The sequence below is a fragment of the Hirsutella rhossiliensis genome (genome assembly GCF_020360975.1).
Source record: "Hirsutella rhossiliensis strain HR02 chromosome Unknown scaffold00007, whole genome shotgun sequence".
Taxonomy (NCBI): Eukaryota; Fungi; Ascomycota; class Sordariomycetes; order Hypocreales; family Ophiocordycipitaceae; genus Hirsutella; species Hirsutella rhossiliensis.
The window spans coordinates 2,060,960-2,081,083 of record NW_025408673.1 but is presented as its reverse complement, the minus strand read 5'-3'; the positions used below and the strand labels follow the sequence as shown (position 1 = coordinate 2,081,083).

The following is a 20,124-nucleotide window of genomic DNA, read 5'->3' as shown; positions in this document are numbered from 1 at the left end:
GAGTTTGCTATAATCGCCCAGGCTCCAGCCCTTCAGCAGCCTGGTTGGATGCAAGAGCATGCCGTCAGCTGACAGACTTGTGGTGTCATTCTCGAATGGCCTCAGACGGCCCCAGCGACCTCCACTCGGCGAGGCGATTCACAAGTAAACAGCGGCAAGTATCGAGTTTCCCAAGCCCAAGAGCATAACCTGAAAAGCCCGAACCAGGCCCGGATCTACATCGTCCGTGGCAAGAATGAGCAGGCTTGTCGGCGAGCCGTGTCGAACCTGCGAGACTACCTCGAGTTCGGAGGCAAGACTGACGAGCAAAGCCCCCTCGCCAGCCTGGCATACATGCTATCTTCTCGTCGGTCGGCCTTGCCCTGGAGAGCAGCATGCGTGGCAGACAACCTTTGATGGCCTTTTGCATGCTCTTGATAGCGAGGGCCTTCAGCCGACTAGGTTGAGCGGAGGATCGCGGGTCGCGTGGGTTTTCACAGGCCAAGGCGCACAGTGGCATGCTACGAATAGAGAGTTGATGGGCGCTTTTCTTGTCTTCACAACAAGCGCTCCTCGAATGCGACGAGTATATTAAGCAACTTGGGGCTGGTTGGACAATCATGGGTAAGTAACCTAATATAAAGAATGGCGGCATCTGTGTTGCCAAGAGAAAGCTTGATGTTGAACCGTATCTCATCCGAGCAGAGGAACTAGGTCGCGACGAGGCCGAGACTCATGTCAACGCTGCCGAGTATAGTTTTCCGCTGTCCACGGCGATCCAGATTGCACTCATGCGTCTTTTGTGGTCGTGGTGAATTCGGCCAACGGCGATCTCGAGTCATTCTAGCGGAGAAGCAGCCGCAGCTTACGCTGCAGTTTTCCAGAGCGATGAGCACGGCTCCCTCTGCTCTTTTGTCATTGCTGACTTGGCTTCTGCTATTCCTCACTCTTAGGAGAACCGTCTCGTAGTGCATCCCACTCCCCTGGACTCGGTTATCCAGGCGGCATATACGGTGCTACCTTATGTCGGGACAAACTTAACCACCAGTCTGATCCCAAGGGGCCTGACCAGTTTGGGAATCTCTTCGAAAATGTCCGAATTTGAGGCCGGTCAAGTCCTAGCCGCCCGCGCCAGTCTTAAGGAACGCAACCCGCAACCGTTTACAGCGGACCTGGCCGTATGTGATGATGCGACCGTGCCGGTCGAGGCCCCGGTCATTGAGGTTGGGGGCCTCGCCTTTCAGTCCATAGGAAGCGGCTTCTATAGCGACAAGGAACTATCTAAGAACACCAAAGGCGCCTGCGCCTCTTGGGTCTGGAGCCCCGATATAACCATAGGCGACCCGCGCTGGTTGATTGACAGATTGCGCGCAGACTATAAAGACGACGAGTTTTACATGATTAGCATAATAATGTCCACCGCTTCAGGTGAGAATGCATATGTTGAGGACAAGAAAGGCTCAGACGTAATGCTGGTTACTGGGACCTTGGCTCCTCCCATGGATTAACTGAAGAGCGTCCAGGCCGCCATTGCTCATGAGACTGGATCTTCCCCGACGATCCAGCGGCTCGGCGAGGGGGACACGACCGAAAAGACTCGCATATTCGTCGGCGAGGTCGAGGATTCCCTGCTTGCGGGCGCCGAGAGTGGCGTGTTCACATCCATTACTCCGATGCTCATCAACTGCAAGGCCATTCTGTGGGTGACTCGAGGCTCCGCCTTGATTTCCCAAGATCCGTGGTTCGTGGTTTGCAAGACGTGCAGGTTTGCGTGTCATCGCAAACGAGGTCAAGTGTCATTTAAAGAAGAGGCACACGTCCATTGCCCCAAAGGAGTACCGCAGGTAAGGTAAGTGCAATTACGGGCATTGTCAAGGATTAAGCAGGATTGCTGACGTTTGAGTCTCCGCGGCCGTCCAGCGACCCAATACCGTTCATCAGAGGTGCTAGGGGACGGAGGGTTAAGGCTTGTGCCGCGTAGGACTTGGTGGAATTCAAGGTCGACTACGTACAAACCAAGGCTTTCCCCATCGCGGAAGGCGACCCCTGCGCATGTGACAAGGCAAATAGCATCAGGCGACGCAGAATGGTGTTATCAACTTCACGAAATAATACAGTGCAATGAGAAGCAGCCTCGTGTACCTGTTTGTTCGGCTCTCCAACTCACATACCAAGATTAGTCAAAAACGCCGTCTGGTCCGCGTAAGCATACGCCGGATCTTGAGCTGCTGCTTGGTCCCTAACCGCTCTCCGAACAGCAGGAAACGATACTACTTATCGTCAAGAGTGATTACAAAGTCTGGCCAGGCAGCGGTAACTTGTTTCTGGCGATGCTAAATGTCCTGGAGAACTTCCCCACGATAGACACTTCTGGCTTCCTCAGAATCGCACTCCATGTCTCACGCGTAGATCTGTATGTGCATATCGCTCTTTGTCCGAACAAGCACGCATTCCTGGCCTCTCGCCTCCCCCTTCCCCACATACCCCGATACTTGATATAACGAGTTTGAGCAGAGAGCAATCTTTCTTTGGCCTTTCACTGAACTAGCTTCGCACGTATGAGCAGGCTACCCGCACGATTGACGGAGCCCGAATCGCTCGAAACGTATGCGATCCTTCCTCTACCTGCTATCTCCAGAATAGCCAAAGGGCCCAAGGGATTCAAATCAACGTTGGAGTTCGTGGGATCCCTGTTTTTCCGCTGGACATTCCTCACTAATTACGTGTTTCCGGTGGACGCTTAGAAGCAATAGGATAGATGGTGATGGAGCAAATAGAAGTTGCTCAAAACTCAAGACAACTATATTATCAGTCGGTTCTCGGCAAAGCACCCTCCAGTATCGGGCATCCCATCTTGTAAAAAAGAAAAGGGGGGTAGGTGTGGGGGGATCGTCAGTTTTGTGCTGACGTACCTTTTTGCCATAGGGACACGGGGCTTGAAGTTGAGCCTGAGTTGGGATGTAGACCCTTCCTATCCGCAGATAAGTACATGGAGATGTAAGAAGTATGAAGAGGCTATATCAACACCCGGTATGGAGATAGGAAGCACCACCCAGGGAACATTAAGTGGTCGTGCCCCAGATTACACCAGACGCCATGACCTTACTCTAAGCGAGACCTGGTTTGGTTCAATATACGAGAGAATCGGCGTTTTTGTTTGCTATTTAATCGTGTCCGGGAGGGCTTTACGGGACGCGTAAGAGCGGAGTCTTCGTACAGTACACATATGTACGCAGGCGAGTGAGTGACAGGGAACAAAGAAGAGCAAGGATCTAACGGCGGCGGGTAGTATTATAGGCAGTGCTATGAGTTATGACATTGGACTACCGGTATATAACGTATCACCGAATCTTGGGATATCCGAGTCTAGAGTCCGCAAGTGGGCGCAGGCCGCACGGACTTGGGTGACGGATTTCTAATCTACGCATTGGATATAGACTATGAAGCGTCTTATCTTCCTAGGGGAGAACTTGCCTAGAAACCTGTGCCCGCTTTTACCTGCCGAGTGGTGGATACTTTTTCATTTTGTTTCTGAAGCTTGCATACATCGGCAGCCGTGGTGAATGATCACCCTGGCCCTCTTTTAGCACGTCCTAGTTCCTATTGTCGCGCTTTTTTACGCATCTAGCACAGAGACTTGCGGTGGTAAAGAATGAAAACTCAACCGATAGGCGGATAAGAAATACCTAGTCGGGTTTGAGGATAATCCTGGACAAGCAGGGGTCACCCGGCTTGAAACCCCTTGGCGTGGGGCGGGAGGGGAATCTCGCCGAGCGGATCGAGCTGGAATGATTCCCGTAGGCCGGACGAGATATATATAGATACGTATACCGTCACATAAACCGTAGAGCCCGGATGGTAGCACATCTACTACCGGATCCATCCCAAAGGGACATGATAAGCGTCAGATGTATCGGTCTTTGCAAATGGAGAAATTACAAGTTCTCCGTATGCTTGATACGTCGTGACTAAAGACCAAGGCCCGCATCAAACCATACTCCTAATGACGTCTCGTACCGAGCATGTTGGCGAATCCCCACAGGGTTCTTAAACCAAGCTCGAGAATACTTCTTTGCGAAGGCGACTATTTATCGTGTTCCTCAGCTTAACTCCCTTGGTCACATCACGAGCTGAAAGAGCAGGCAGTAGAATCAAGCATTTTAGATCTTGGCGTGCGAGGTCATGGCTCTTACGATAGGTACAACATCATAGCTAAGTCCATTAATGTCCATCGCAGCCACGAAACAACCCCCCACACTCCGAACCTCGTAAGCGATTAACAGACGCGCGGGCACTTTGTCGACCGATAATGCAACCGGGCGCATGGGTCAGACTTACCAGTGGGAAACAACTCAGCTATGTGATTCCGACCCACGTTGTACACGGCAGCAGGACAACGGTCCAGAAAAATCCATGCCAAAGGGGCATTCTAAGCGCCATAGACCTGGTGTATTGATGTCTGTATCTTTGACAGGGAAATCACATGCACCAACTGGCTCTTCTCCGCTACATACAGTCGCCTGTCAAGCGGGTACTGCGGCTCTAATGATGGACATATGCGTAATAGACAGGGTGTGTCAGGCCATCCATTGCCATATTGCCGGCCATGTCATGAGCATGCAGGTCTCATCGAGATGTCGGGTAAGTGGTATGCGTACAACGCCAATTCAATGTTTGAAAGTCCCACGGCTCTTGGCACTCGAAAGCAGCAATCAACAACACGGCATGTCGTGTTGTCTTCAGGGAGTTCAGATATATAGACCAGACAAACACCGCTCAGACTCTCATCGACTCTCATCATTCTTCCCCAAGCTGTCACAACAGAGCAATTCGCATCGCTACCAATCCCACAAAGTCTCTACACGATTTCAATCACTCCACCTTTCCCATCATGAAGTACTTCCTTCTCCTCGCTGGTCTTTCCTCGTTGGTCATCGCGAGCCCGGCCGTGGTCCGTCAGCAGGATCGTCGAGATGGAACGCAATTCAGTGGCCCATTGTGGCAGAACCCCAGCATCCAGTACTGTGTTGATAATGGAGTGAGTGGCCTTATCATGCTTTAACTCGAGGGGATGGCTAAACTAGGAGTCTCTTCCTAGCAATCATGTTCATCAAGTGTGAGTCGAGGCTGCCCAGTGATGTTGCTGCCGAGTGTCTAATATGTCCTGTCCCGGACTAATAGGCATCCAACTGCTGTGCCGGCAAATGTTGCGATCTTCCCAGCGGGCACGGTGCTGTTTGTGGCGGTTATGTAAGTTTGATCTTACGACCTCAGTCGCAAACGTACATGCTGCTCACAAACTTGGGTCATAGTGCTAGATTTGGGTATCGAAAGCTTGGATCAAGAATAATAACAGGGCGGTGGACGTATGGAGGAGCGGCAGCTCATGGCGCTGGTCGTTGCAAAGGTTTGACGACAAGTGCAAGTATATAAATAAAAGAATTCAAAACGATCGTATTCGTGTACATGTATGCCGACGTGATGCAGCCCCTCCCAGCATGCAGTCAAACATGCGCATCGTCCAGAGCTTCCAAGAGCTTGCTTGGCCGCGTGCTCGGAATAACTACTACCAGACATGCATGTATCCTGCTAACTTTCTTACAGTTGTTCCTATAAAAATTAGGAACTGGTGTCGAATATTCATGGGCGATATCTCTCGTCACCACTGCTAGCTTTATTGCGTCTTCTTATTAGAGAACAGTTACACCAACGTCGATCCGTTGGCCATGCTGTAAGGTCCAAGTTGGAAGGCGGTATTTTTTGCACAACCCCCGGCTGGATCGTGAATAGAGATGCCGAAGAACTCTTCCAGCAGCTCCGGAGCTTTGTTCGTGACGTGGAACCCAGCCTTGAGTGCTATGTTGCCGGTGAAAAACGTCTTCGTGACGATGCGAGAAGGTCTTGTTGCGTCCTTTGTCATTCCAGTAAATGACACACCGCTTTCCTCATTCATCATGCCTATCGAAGTTGGCTACACGGGGTCATTGGAAGGGGTTCCGCGAGTCACCAAGGAAAGATCTCATGTACAGTCCATAGCGCCCGACTTGTGCATGTCTCCCCCTTTTGCTTCGCCTTGCATACACTTCAGTGGAGAAGACGGTCGAGTTATCCACCATGGGGGTTTCCACCTGGCGGTGTTCGCAGTTCAATACCCGGCATCGGCATTCGCAACTCCGCCCCCGCAAACTGCATCGTACCGCGTTGAAGCACGAGACGCGAGACGATGGGATAGAGCGTTGCGTGCCCCCGGATCGCTGCCAAAGCCGGCAATATTATCCCTGATCCTACCAAGACGGTAGTTATTCGCTATATTAGTTCTTAATCGCCAGGCCCATCCCGTCAGGGTCCGTGGTTCGAGAGACCTGGCCACCTCTGAGGCTTGGCCGATGACGGATCTATTTATGGGCTGTTGGCACACGGGTTCCAAACTGGTGGCATCGGATTCGCAGTCGATTTCATGACAGCAAAGAAACGGTGGCTTGGATGGTTTTATATACAGCAACATTGAAGTGCCGCAAGAGGCGCCTGGTCAGCTGTCCGGACCCAATCTTGTCATGATGACCCGATATAGCAACGTCCAGGAGCTATGTCGACGTCACTAGATGGACACAGCCTCCGCATAATCATGGATCTGACTACTTGGGTAGGAAAACGAGCTATCGAGCAGACGCGTGGCCTTGGAATGGAGCAAGAATGTAAGCGACGAAACAAATAGCCGCTGGGCAAGCAAAAGTGTAACGCTACAACAAATGCAATTCTAGGGCGGTATAAGTCCTAGTCTGCCGACAGTAAGTCGTGGGCGGACGGATGCAACCCTTTGGCTGCGCAGCCCAGCCGACACACATGAGCTCAGCTGCTTTGATTCCCTTAACCCGACGACTCATGCTACGCAAGCGGCAGTAAACATCACTATAGTCTGGGACTTTGGTTCCGAGTTTTTAAGATCAATCACGTATTGGGTATTGACCTAGCTGGCAAGTATATACAAAGCCATAATTGGCCTTCGATGAACAATGTACCCTAATTACCAGACTGAGCCAGCTGTCGTGGCCTCGTGGTCTCGTTAAATCTTTCATCTCGCTTCCCACTCAAACCCTCAGGCGCTTAGCCGCCCGACCTCCGGCCTTGGCGTTGCACTTCGGGTCGTTGGCCTTGTCCTTAACACCAAGTGCTCCAGGAGCCGCGCACTCAACCTTGCCGTTCCTCTGAGTGCAGCATCCCGAGGCACAGTCTGCCTTGGATGCACATGGGCCGGTGATGAACTGGTTGGCCTGCCCTGCGCCGACCTTGTTGTCACCAGCGCCGCTGGCCTGGTTGGCAGCGCCAGCGGCGGCTTTTTGCTGCTGAGCTGCAGCATTTTTCTGGGCTGCGACATTGCCAGCCTGGCCAGCGAGAGCAGAAACGCCAACTGCCGGGAGGTTAGTCAAGAGAAACCTGAGACGAGGGATTTTGAGACATACAAAGCAGAACGGCGGTGAAAGCGAAGCGAACCATTTTGCTGAAGGGATGTGATGATTCTTTATTAGACGTCTCTTGGAAGATACCGTGTGAGATGATCGGTTAAGACAAGATGGCCAACAGCCTGGTTGGGTATAAGAAGCTTGATGGAAAGAATTAGCGAAAGAGGACGACGCCTGGTCGTTGTTGAGATGCTAGATGGTCACGAAAGAGGAGATGATGGCGTTGGATGAAGGGGTAAGACGATAGCACTTGGCCGAGGGAAGCGGCCTCTTATACGTTGACGAAATGCACATCCCTAGGCTCAAGCGTGATCGGTAGCTGGTTACAGGTGTGCTCCGAGGGTGATCGAAAACTTGGGACTGGACTACGTATCATCCATGCTTCAGCCACCAGACGAAGATGCAATGGACCGACTTTTGATCAGACTGGTTGCTTTCTCGTCCTTGTCCGAGGAAGCTCCGAGCTTGAATTTCGGATGAATCAATGTCTGCGTCACATATTGCAGATCCGAAGTCGACGAGGTTCGGGGTGCAATGGTGGTGAGACGGCGCACGTCCCAGCGTTTTGACAGACGGGTCCTGACTCGTTACAGATTCCAACTGGCTCGTTTTGCCAGGAGTGGCTGCGCCAGTGCTTTACGTACATCGCTTTTGCTCGGATTTCCGGCGGGAGGACGTCTTCTCCTTGAAATCCTTGATATGTTGTATGCCCTACTCGCATGGCCATGGGAGATGTTCCTCGCCGTCGCAACCGGGTTCATGCTTCGCGTACTATAGTGCGCTTGTAAGTGCAAGATCCCAGGTCGAAAGTGATTCACCACGGCAGCTCATCATATATTGTGAGGAGATTTGTCGAATTCCTGACAGAAATGCTTCAACAGCAGGCCTATACCTGCATCTATATGGTGGGAGGACGGCCAAGTTCCGCTGGGCAGAAGTAGACTACCCATCGTTGCTAGCCTAATACAAACCCACTCGGATGGCAGGCCGCGTCTCCCCACCGGATGTCGACCGTGCGCCATGGTCAGGAGGCACGAACTAGCCTGCTGGACACGTCATATCAAGATGTGCTATGAGCCATGAGGCTCTCCGCCACCCCCTCACCCCTTTGAGCAAAGCAAGCGTGAACAGCGAGGCACTGCATGCAGTGGATTACTGGATGTATGTACGCTGCCTCTCCTCTCGCCTCAAGCGCAAGCTATTTGGAGCCCCGCGAAAACTCTAAACCTTCCTGAGATAGACGCGTGCAACCCCGGTAGCCTCGCGGTCTCGTACGAAGCAGAGCGAGTTCATCTGATAGAAGAGACTCCCAGGCAGTGCTGCCATGGCGGCAACTAAATCAGCGGTTGCCTCACGATCTTGTAACAGGGAACTACGGCATCCCGACAACGGCTGCTAGCTTCTCTGCAGTTAGCTAGAGCTATAAGGAAGACCTGTAAGCTAAGCTAAATATATAGGTCAAGTTTGATCTTCGCCCCTCCCCCTTTTTTCACTCGTCTGCCTGTACAGATACTCGATCTTGCCAAGTCCTCTCTGCTTGCCCACAGAAAAGTGAAGCGGGGTAAGAGAGGCTAGGTTCGGCAGCCCACTGCAGAAAAGCATGTTTTGGTGCTTATTAGCAAGCATTGCATGATTCTACAACGCGCTACCGCGGCTGACCTCCCACGGCATGAGAAAGTCCCGTCCCTTTTCCTTGGTTATTCGGCGCCAGCAGACAGCTGAGATGGATCCTTTTCCGGCTGGCGCTGTTTCGAGACGATAGTGAAGCCGCAATGCGAACCAACTTCAAGACCCCGTGTCGTCTAGCTCTTGATCATTACTGCGCAGGGGCCATTTCTTGCAGAACCACGTCTGGATTTCCAGCGGCATCTCCCACATGGGAATTCATGTGCCTCTGGCGCCGAGGCCGGAAATTCCGCTCAACCATTTCAAGTAACAGTATTGTAGGGTTTGTCCTGGAAACAAAGAAGAAAGTCGACGAACTAGAGATGGCCGCTCTCTCGGATCCCGAACCGATGTCCGTAGAGGGGCCGGGCGACTTTAATGCATTCATGATTCCGCCAGCTGAAAAGGTGCAGGCATGTATGAAGGAGTAGATAGCACAAAGACTTCAGCAGGGTGGTTTGTGAGGATTGCCAGAATTTAATTGATCGTAGTCAAGAACCGGTATCGTCCGCACGAGCAATGCCATCCTCGGAACCTTCCGCTTTCGCGGTTTTTTGTAGTTAGATCGGAACTCGCCATGGTTTGGACAGGTTAGACCATAAGGGGAGAACGGGACGGGCGGCTAAGGTGAAGATCGGGTCATTCTTGATGAACTGAACCCTTGTACGGCCAGTCTGACTTAGTCACGATTTTGCGAGACAGTGGCAAAGAGCTGAGGCATGAGTCGTGTCTGGACACTACCTAAGTCTCACTCAAGCCGGGTCTTGCCTTGTTCAATAGCGGGTTAGTTCCGGGATCATCAGCCTGTTAGGGCTGTAAAATAGGGCTTGGTTCAATTTCCAACGCACAGGAGACAAGCACGCACAAAACGACGCCGTCCGTCATTGGGCAGATTTCCCAAATGTTTCACAGCATCCAGGAGCCCGCAACGCGGCAACCATAAGCTTGCTTCGTCTTCCTTTCTTTTCGATTATGATGAAGTGCATGGTGTCGATGCAGCGCAAGAGGATAAGTGAAGGTTTGACAGAGACGAGGGCACATCCCTCAACGTGCTCAGCGCGTTGCATGTGTCCTTGCCATTACTGTCCTATCCAGAGTCATGGAACATCAATACTATCCGATCACAAGAGACGGAAGCCGTTGTGAAGGTGCTTGCGACTGTATGATTGTGTCTGCGTTCTTTTCTCCTTCTTGGTGAGAAAGTCCTTCAAATATGGATACATCTGAAGAAGGGGGAAGAGCAGCCATTTGGTCTGTCGGTTCAACGTTTGCGGCATCTTGTCCGAATCAAGTGATCTAGGTCTTTCGCAACTCTTGTATACACATGCTTCTCTGCCAGAACCTTGATGCAGGTTTCTTGAATGTGCAGTCACCTTGAGTGCTGGATGACCCGTCAGAGCTTCGATTATCAGAGCGTGACGCCACCTCATGAAGGTTGGATCACGTAGCATGTTTGCCTGTTGGGATTTCCTATGGTCACTACCCCGTCTTTAATTCGCTGCATTTGCGTAGAGTGCTCGATCTTTGAGCTTGCGTATTCGCCAACTTTATGCAAGGAGAAAGTTATTACGTTGGCGTTAGTCATTGGCTTCAATGTTGACTGCATGTGGTGAAGACTAACTGTCTGCCCCTCCTAACTTCGCCACAACCCGTTCTGACGAGAGCACGCCATTCCCCCTGTCATGGTAGTTGTCTACGGATAGGGCCTCAAGAGGTATATGCACCTAAAGCTCCCTCAATATCCTGCTAGATGGAATAGAATAAGCATCACTGTTTTCGCCTATATGTAGCCCCCTTTACCTTCCACTATGCTCTCGAACCCCTATTCGAGTGTATCGATATTACATTTGAGTATTAATGTGTAGTTATAATCCAGGCATCGTGCTGCGCGTGCTTGGGTATGTGTCCCCGTCCCCGTCATATCACGATTGATAAGCCGATTCAGCGCCGCCCCATATTATTCACTAGAGTATTTGTACTTTTGAGTGTCATTGGCCGGCGACGAAGGTTGTTTCCAACTGCTGCGGCTTGTGGTCTCGTAACCCTCTGCGGCAATCCCATTAGTCTCTCTCGCACTCAACCCTGGCGTAGGTGGCCACATTGGCAGCGGAAAGCCTGTGTGAGAAGGCGATGGCAGAAGATGAGATGGGAGAGGGTTAGTGACAAGAAAAAAAGGCCGGAGGGACGATAACAAAAAGGGAGGGTAACGGCACATGTATAGATACAAGGGGAAGTGACAGGGGAAGCCAAGTCGGGCTATCATATTTCGTCCGAGGGGGATGATGCGAAGCCGGATCGCGCGTGTATCATCAGTGAGCATTTCGGCAGGCCATGTATACCTAACGGGACGGTACATATTATCGCACTCTAGCGCTTGCGTTTCCTCAATTCTATGACTTCCCATGCAATGCAGCTGACGCACAAGAGCAGAGAGCAGCTGAGTGATGATTTTCGTCTCCAAGGGTTATGTCGCCTAAGAACCCCCTATTAGGGGGCTCTTTAGGGGGCCCCTAAAGAGCCAAGCCTGCTTGAATTTTGTGAGTTTCTACGGTACTTAGGCTTATAGAATGGAGAAATTTCACAGGGCGAGAGATTCCATAATACGACGCTCTACAGTTCATCTTAAGGGGGTAATTTTTCGGCTCGCAAGTGAATGCCAGCCTAAAAGTAAAGGTACGCGAGAGCCGACTAACTCGAACGAAAAGAAGGCATATAATGAGATTTCAAGCATTATTCCACAGGCATAAACGCGATATAGCCGGGACAGCATCGCAGCATTCTTAGGTACAGCTAGAGAGACGAGGAGGGGAAAGGGAGAGAGCGAGAGATGCGGAGAAAGGTCCGGACCCAACACTTGTCGGAGCGAATTCCACTTTTGCCTATCTGCAAAGTGCGATAATCAGGGGTCCGAAACTAGTGCCTGCCAAGAGGGCACGTAGGAGGTCTAAAGAATGCTTCTGCCAAGGCCCATGAGAACAAGGGCAAGACATTCTAGGGCAGACAGACACATTCCGTTGGACTGTTCTTTAGCCGCGGTGGCAAATGGATAGTCCTCAACGAGAGGCACGCAGAGGTTCACTCTTTGCTCCGAAAGTTGTCGGCAACCCCACAAGCCGGGGAGGAGAGACTCAGCTAGGCGGCGATGGATTGAGACAATAGACACATCCAGAGTACAGGATTGAGGCGAGAGTTGCATGCTCGCAAGCATTTAAAAGCCATGAGTCTGCCCAAACTTCGTCTAGAAAACTCTTCTTCACTATCAACACCCTTGTTCTCGCCCATCTTTCCCGTTTGTCTGGTCCAGGTCATTACGCTCATCGCCATGATGCTGAGCAAGACTGTTTTCTTCGTTGCACTTATAGGCAGCGGCTTAGCCACGCCTGCGAAGGCTGGCACGCTCGACCAACCTAGCGAGGACCCGTACAGCGATGCTCCGCCTGAATCCAATAGCTATGACCCACCTCAGCCCACCAACCATGGTAATCACCACTCCTGTGAAGGCTCCCCACAGCCCACCAAACATGGTCATCACCACTCCCCTCAGCCCACCAAACATGCTCATCACCACTCCCATGGTGATTGCAAGAAGCCCAAGTGCGGCAGGCCGGGTATCAAATATAAAAAATATACGAACCCATTCGTCTCGGACAACTCGCCAGATTACACGTCGTTCGACATTTCATACTTTCCGACGCAAACTCCCATCGAACAGGGAACCGTCGACAGAATTATTGTCACGTCGAGCCCTCCCATCGCTATCGAGTATACAACCTATATCTATGCTTGCAAAAGCGGGGTTTATGAGTTTTACTCGCCTGGGACTGACGATATTACTTTGGCTTGGTTTGGCAAAGATCACGTTCGCAATCCAACTCGCGAGAACGTTGACATTCAGCAAACCTATTTTGGGACGGCGGAGAGCAAGAACGAGCCCAAGACTGTTAAAAAGCATATCAAGGCCGGAACCTACTACCCTATCCTGGTTTGGTACGGCAATACTGGAGGACCTGCTCTTCTTGAGCTTCGTATCACGGAACCAGGCGGTACGCCAGTGAAAGCTGCAGGGAGCTTCAATAAAGGTCCCCAGCTTCGGACCCGGGCATGTGGTGCAGATGAAGGACGATACTAAGATTAATGTAAGCGCACTCTTACACAGATAGATCGCCGCCAGCGGCATGCTATCTCAAGGATTCCTTTTCCAGTCGCCAAATGTGCCTTGGTGCTGGCACTTAGAGCATGATAGAACATAAACAAGTGCAAGGTTCCGACACGTCGGCAACGCAACCGGACCTTTGCTGAATGTAGGGCACATGTCTCAGCGAGGCAGCGGTGGAAATTCATTTAAAGACGTGTATTGCTATATACAGGAGTCCTTGGTCGATGTACAAAGGGGAGCCTACGGGTAACCAGCAGTCGCAGAGCCGCGTACTCAACTACTCATCATAGATCCTAGCAATAAGATGAGCATAAACGGTGCGCTTGTCACAGTCGGAATAGTCTAGTTGTACAGCAATAATACGGTCTCATGCTAAACAGTGTTCGCAATTGGCGATTCTTGGACAAACTTGTGTTTGAAAATGCCGAGAACGTGAGAACTGAGTAGGCTGGAATTCGGCCAAAGGTCAGCTGTTCGACATTTGGTGGAGCAGTTAGTAAAGGAGGCGGGTAGGCTACCGCCTTACCAGACACCACTTGATAAGTCATGATACTTCGAGAGCCTATAACAGTCTGGCAGTCCTGTGAAGATGCATCAACCGCTTGCCCGGGCAGCCGTCAATGCAGCATCCTGCTGACACTTTCTTTCGGCAATGAGCATGGTGATGGATAAGCTTAACGCTAGCTATCTCGCAAGACGTCATCGAGAAATTCTAATTTGAGTTTGGGCGCCAACTGCGGACCGTGGCGACTTATAATGGGGAATGACATGGTATGGGGAGGTTCAGAACCCCCCGGTTCACCTCGTCCCTACCCCACGTAGCGAGAACTGCGATGGCTTCTCTACCCGGCGTCTCAAATATGTGAGCAGGAGGAGTGAAGAATACACAACCGCAAGAACATACGTAGCCAGCTTTTGACCGTCGGCAGTTTTCTTCACAGCTAGCTGACGAGGAAAGTTTGTCTGAGCTTGGCACCAAGCGTTAGTGTCACGGCATCAGCCGTACCGGACTGAGAGGCGGCTTTGCTCTAATGGAGTTTGTTCCCGTTTGCCTTTTTCTCGTCTATTCCCCCTCATTCATCCACACATTTGGTCTCATAAATCATGCGCTCCCCGGGATCCTCCCTTCCGTTTTCCCTGATCTGGAACCATTCGATACAACGAGACCTCACTTTCATTCGAAGCCTTTCATACGAAGCTGTGTCATCGCCGTCCTCGGATGGTCACGAAGAATCCAAGACAAAAAAGCAGTCTTTCTGACCCGTTATTGAGGGTTTGGCCAGACTCCAGACAGCAGCAGTCCTACAATCTTGTCAAGGGAGCATCTGTTCCTTTCCAAGAATCCTTACCGTTACTCCAACGCTGTCAAGATGAAGGGCGAGCACATTACTCTCCCGGCCCTGCAGCTCGCGGCTGCTGCCTTCTTCGCCACCGGGTGCCAGGCGGCTGCCATCAACACTGGCGTGACCGATTGTGTCGACAAGGGCAACAAGGCCATCGAAGCCAACAAATGCGATGGCGCCGGCCCCACGGGAACCTTCTTCGTGGCACAGGGCCCTTTGGCTGCCGATGAGGCAGTCAACACTCAACTCACGGTGCAGCCCGTCAACAACGCACGCAAGGCCGCCGGGCTTTTTGGAACCGGCGGCATTGTCCGCCGCGGCTTTGGAAAGCGGAGCCCTCAGGACGAAGGTAAATCGAGCGGTGGCTAGTTTGGCGTTTCTAGCTGCCCCTCGTTGTCGTCACCAAAGAAGGTTGGCCCTAGGACACGCTGCAACAAAGTATAGGGGGCAGACTCCGGCTTGCATTGGCATGTTTCTGTGGTAACCTTGTGCGGAAGGGTTCTCGAGATAAATAAATAGGCGTGCCCGCTCCTCGGCTCCAGCAAGTTCGAGTAGCTAGCTGCTGTCGTTGGATAGACTTAGCCAACATCACAGAATAGACGCTCTTGGCAGCCCGTACACGAGAACTTCTCGGCATCACTGGATCCTGGAAGACGGTAGAAATGCGACGTGTCGCCGTGGAATCGCGTCCCAACGCAACGCTGCTCGTGCAGAGCCAGGGCCTTGTGTACACCAATCCTGCCGACTCGTCGGACCCTACAGATAACTACTGGCCGGATGATCGATACTATTCCTTTACTAGCGAGGAGATTGAGCTGCTTAAGAAAGCCGGGCAAGATGTCTTTGACATGTGCTGCGAGGCTGCCGACTATCTGGTGGACCATCCAGAGACGATTACCAGCAAGATGAAAATACCCGCATTTGCGCTCAGGCAGATTATAGAGTCGTGGGACCGGGAGCCCGCCTGGGGCAGCGTATATGGACGCTTCGATATCTGCTTTGGGGGCCTTGACCATCCAGATCCGAGACTGCGCGTGCCCAAATTTTACGAGTTCAACGCCGACACACCTACGTCGCTTGTGGAAGCCGCTTCGATTCAGTGGCTCTGGCTAGAGCAGACAGGTTGCGGAAACGACCAATATAACTGCATCACCGAGGAACTTATTACGGCATGGAAGAGGAATTTGAGACATATTGAGGAGAAATTGGGGCATCGCCCTACTGTGCACTTTGCGGTGGCAGAAGGAGACGACACTGGCGAAGACACAATGAACACGGCTCTTCTGCTGGACACATGCCAGCAGGCGGGATGGTCTACCAAGACGTTGCTCGTGGAGGACATTGGCTTGGGTCCCGACGGACGCTTCTATGACAAGCAGAATGAGCACATCGACGTCATCTTCAAGCTTTATCCTTGGGAGATGATGGTCGAGCAAGACTTCGCAGAGGCGTGTTTCAAAGACATGGAGACTGTCGGGCGGTGCAACGAGGACGGGGAATATACCGGAGGGACTGTGTGGATCGAAGCACCATACAAGATGCTATGGAGCAACAAGGCCATCTTTGCCATCCTCTGGGACCTGTTCAAGGACGACCCGCGCTCCAAATGGCTTCTCCCTACCTTCTTCGACAACGAGGCACCGGCCTCCCTCACCAAGTTTGCGCGCAAGCCAATCTTCGCCCGCGAAGGCGCCGACATTGTCCTGCAAGCCGACGGCCAGGTGATCCAGGACATGAAGACGGGAGTATACGGCAAGGAGGGGTACATCGTGCAAGAGCTCGCGCTGCTCCCGAGCTTCAAGGACAACGAGGACGATTTGCACTACCCCGTGGTGGGACTTTGGTTCGTAGATGGCGACCCTGTGGGAATCGGGGTCCGCGAGGACGTGACGCCCATCACCACCAATGGCTCAGCGTTTATTCCTCACTCCATCTCGGACGGGCCTGTAAGCTACGAGAGGCAGCCGATTCCCGAGCTTGAGGAGATCGAGGCATCGCTGAGGATGGAGACGTATCACAGCGAGAGTGCCGAGTCCAAGCCTGTTCTTACTTATATCGAGAGCGTTTTGGCTTGAGTTTGTTTTCATGGGGGGGAGATTATACCGAGTCAGGAACAGGCTACGCTATATAGCTTGCCGGCGCTCTGCAGGTCAGTTGTGGCCTAAATCGAGTATACATGCCTCCACAATCTCGCCCCGACACGTAAATCCTCCAGCATTGTCTGCCGGTTTGCTGGTTATGGCAGGCCTTACACGGGCGAGTCGATGAATCAGGTTACCACAAGAGTGTATTTCGCGCACTTGCCATGGCCGGTACCAAGGAGTTCCCTGGTCAAGACAGGAAATGCTTCTTCACCTTGCCTCCTTCTGTGCTCCCCTTCCTCAATCTGATTTCCGCGGCGTAGCGCTTCGCCATGGGTATTCCGGTCAATCTTGAAAGCAAGATGAGCATCTCGATGGCTCTAGAATCAAACACGATTACACGGGTGACGTTTCCACTGGAACCGGGCTCGCGGATGGGGTCACAGCATGTAGCGGCTAGTCGGTGTTGGTGCCCGTACGGTCCCGATGCTGTTGTCCGGGCGCACTTGATCGAGTTTTGCCTCGTAGTTCACTCATTTTCTAGCTGATATGCAGCCGGTTATTCTGTGCCTTGCCCCGAAACTCTTCGTGAGTCTCATTTCGAAGCTTGTCTGCTTTTCACACGAGTTCCTTTGATACACTCTTCAGCCGCTTCTTCTGCCTTGTTCGGCCGTGCCAGCCTCAAAATCTTAGCTCCAACTTATGAGATAACCACCAAAGGGGCCGTGCCAATTCGGCGGCGCTTTTTCTCCAGTCCATGGCCCTGGTGTTAAGAGTCCGGCACTCCGGGGCCGCTAGGACTGCGCGGGCGATGCCGGCCTAGCGAGATCCAATCCGTACGCAAGGATTCATCAGGCTTTGCGTCTTACCCGAGCCGGCCAGTCAACCAGCAACTCGATGGAGCTCACCATAGAAACCAGACGTCACGTCCCGGGCCGTCCGCCCGCTATGAGATGGCATATAAAAATGGCGATGCCCGTCATCTATAGCGAGTCCGCATATACCGTCTCCAATTGCTGCCACTCTCTCGTGAAATGATACAATCTATCCGCGTGCCCAAAATGCTCGCCCCTTTACTGTTTCTGCTCCTGTCGGCCCCCCCTGGGTCCCCACATCTGACCGGCGCGAGGTCAGAGGGTCATATCGCCGACAGCCTCTACCGCCCGCCTCCGGGATTCTACGCCGCTCCGAGCTGCGACGTGTCACCCGGAAACAAGACGGTGAATCGATTCCAGCTGTACCCGGAAAACGCCGAGTTTGACCCAAAGCGGTGTCTCGTATATTTTAGGTACGGCCTCGTGACCGCCGGCAACGTCTTGTTAGCACTGACTTACACCCGCAGCGTGCTGTGGAACGCTTCCGTCGCTGTCTGGGACCCGGTCAAGAACGAGGTGGTCGGCAGCATAACCGATGACAGATTCTCAGGCCGGCCGGAGCTACATGCCAGCGGCGTGCAGCTGGATGCCCCCCGCGACCAGCTGTCCATCATGTTCAACGCCGGCAACGCCTTTAACACGCTCGGGCGAAACATAGCGGGCGAGAACAACCTCGTCCGCTACGATTTGAAAACCAAGCGGGTGCTCTGGGCAATCGACCTGTCCAGGGTCACGAGCGGCGCATACGGGGGGTTTCAAGACATAGAGCACGACGGATACGGCAACACGTTTGTATGCGGCACGTTTCCGCCCAGTCTCATGCACGTCAACATCACGACGCAGGCTGCCACGCCGTGGTGGCTGGGGCCGAGCGACTCGCAGGTGGTCGGCATCAACGGGATAGCCATGTATCAGAACCGCAAGCTCCTCGGGGCATACCAAACAGGAGTAGATGGAAGCCAGTTGGTCTGGTTCGACATCCACACGCCAGGAAGTCCCAACGCCATTCCGGTGAAGCAGGGCGGCAGGGTTTCCAACGTCGGCGAAAGCCTCGACGCCGCGGTTCTGCCTGCCATGTACGGGGGCAAGATCCTTCTCGTGTCGGACGCCTTCGTCGGCACCGTCATCCTCCACTCAAACGACCACTGGGCGACGGCCGAGAAGCTCGGGGCTGTTCCGAACGGAATGGCTGCCGAGGGAATACGCGTCGTGACGGCCGTGCAAGTCGGACAGCGCATCTTGTGCGTCTTCGAGTTCTTCGGCGACGCGAATGTCAAGGTCCCGGGACAGCCTGCTGGAGCTGGAAACCGGTCCGAGTTTCCCCTCCAAGACATCACCGACGACATCGACCGGCTGCTTCCATCGGACTTGCGCGGAAGGCAATGATGATCGCACGAGGGGAGGCGGAGCGCGGCGGACGGGAAGTATGTAGGTAATTGACTAATTGTAATCAAGCTCGACGCTTTGCAAGGCGCGCATGGACAGATGATCGATGGCTTCCTTTGGGATGAGGCCAGAACTCAGCTCGTGTTGAGGCCGGCGACAATCAAATCTCAGGCGTCATTGACAAAAGAAACGAAAATACGAATCGCTCGTAGTTGGCTTTGAAGGAGCGCCGTGACAAAACAAAGCAAAAAAAACCACTGGGGGGTTTCGAATGAGGGGTTCCAAAGATTGGGAGAATGGAGTATTTTTGGCCAATCCCACGGTAATCTCTGGTAAAAGGCAAGAAATTAGTCCGTATGGGAGGTCCAACTCCACCTGGATGGTGGTCTTTTATTGTTTATATACCCTACTTTGCGCGCACCTCCAAGCCCTCCATTCACCGGCGCGCCTCACCATCGCCATCCACGGTCGTCGTTTATCGCTGCATGCAATAACAGTGCACTGACTGTTCTCTCCCTTCGCCGTTTCCTATTGCACTCGCTTTGTAGCCGTGCATCCTCCGCCGCCACCCAGGCTCTCGCCGAGCGCCGTGATTCGCACAGCCTGCGATGCTGATATTTTCAAGAAAACTTGGTCGTGACTATCTGTTTGTCACAATCCCCCATTCCACCGACCCTGACGGGGCTCGGGTTGCTAATTTCCAGCGCTGAGGAGATCCTCGCATCGATCGCGAGCGAGCGCGTGCATTCGTCATCTCCAATCCCTGCACCGCGAGTCCCGGTGCAGAGAATTGTGTTGGGATGCAAGCTCATGCATGTTGCGAGCGCTTCCAAAGAGCACGCTGAGTTGATGCCTTGCGAAGTGAAGCGCGACAAACCTGGAGACACAGCCAGCCGCGCATCGCCAAAGACTTCAGATGCCATGCCGCCAGTTTGCTACTGGTGCAGCCGCTGTTAGTGCACTCGCTTTTGTCCATGCATCGCGTCTTATCCCGACCTGGAAGCGCTGGGTGCAAGTTGATGACTTTGATTCCCGCTGCGCCAACGGGGTCCTAGAACTTTCCCCCAAAGATGTACATCCAACCGGCCAGTACTATCAAGTACGGCCTAGGCGGGTTTCCGGCGAGGACCCTTTCCGCCAGAGCTGCGTCGTAGCCGTCTCTGGCTTCTTGCAGCTTGG

General features: G+C 52.8%; 5 protein-coding genes across 5 annotated transcripts; 4 read left to right on the top strand and 1 right to left on the bottom strand.

Annotated features, from left to right (window-relative positions):
- Positions 1-1,070: 1,070 nt before the first annotated feature.
- On the top strand, positions 1,071-1,783 carry HRG_06959 (uncharacterized protein; the record flags this gene model as incomplete). The annotated part of the gene is made up of 3 exons (XM_044865430.1): positions 1,071-1,445; positions 1,503-1,720; positions 1,774-1,783. 3 exons carry the CDS (start codon positions 1,071-1,073, stop codon positions 1,781-1,783), a joined length of 603 nt encoding a protein of 200 aa, XP_044719392.1.
- A 5,284-nt stretch (positions 1,784-7,067) lies between these two features.
- Positions 7,068-7,473, bottom strand: HRG_06958 (uncharacterized protein; the record flags this gene model as incomplete). Its single annotated transcript, XM_044865429.1, has 2 exons — positions 7,068-7,387; positions 7,440-7,473. The coding sequence occupies 2 exons, from the start codon at positions 7,471-7,473 to the stop codon at positions 7,068-7,070; spliced, it is 354 nt and encodes a 117-aa protein (XP_044719391.1).
- Positions 7,474-12,429: 4,956 nt separating this feature from the next.
- On the top strand, positions 12,430-13,233 carry HRG_06957 (GLEYA domain-containing protein; the record flags this gene model as incomplete). The annotated part of the gene is made up of 1 exon (XM_044865428.1): positions 12,430-13,233. One exon carries the CDS (start codon positions 12,430-12,432, stop codon positions 13,231-13,233), a length of 804 nt encoding a protein of 267 aa, XP_044719390.1.
- A 1,397-nt stretch (positions 13,234-14,630) lies between these two features.
- On the top strand, positions 14,631-16,678 carry HRG_06956 (glutathionylspermidine synthase preATP-grasp domain-containing protein; the record flags this gene model as incomplete). The annotated part of the gene is made up of 2 exons (XM_044865427.1): positions 14,631-14,952; positions 15,216-16,678. 2 exons carry the CDS (start codon positions 14,631-14,633, stop codon positions 16,676-16,678), a joined length of 1,785 nt encoding a protein of 594 aa, XP_044719389.1.
- A 1,067-nt stretch (positions 16,679-17,745) lies between these two features.
- HRG_06955 (uncharacterized protein) lies at positions 17,746-18,945 on the top strand (the record flags this gene model as incomplete). The annotated part of the gene is made up of 2 exons (XM_044865426.1): positions 17,746-17,972; positions 18,027-18,945. The coding sequence occupies 2 exons, from the start codon at positions 17,746-17,748 to the stop codon at positions 18,943-18,945; spliced, it is 1,146 nt and encodes a 381-aa protein (XP_044719388.1).
- Between the last annotated feature and the right edge of the window lie 1,179 nt (positions 18,946-20,124).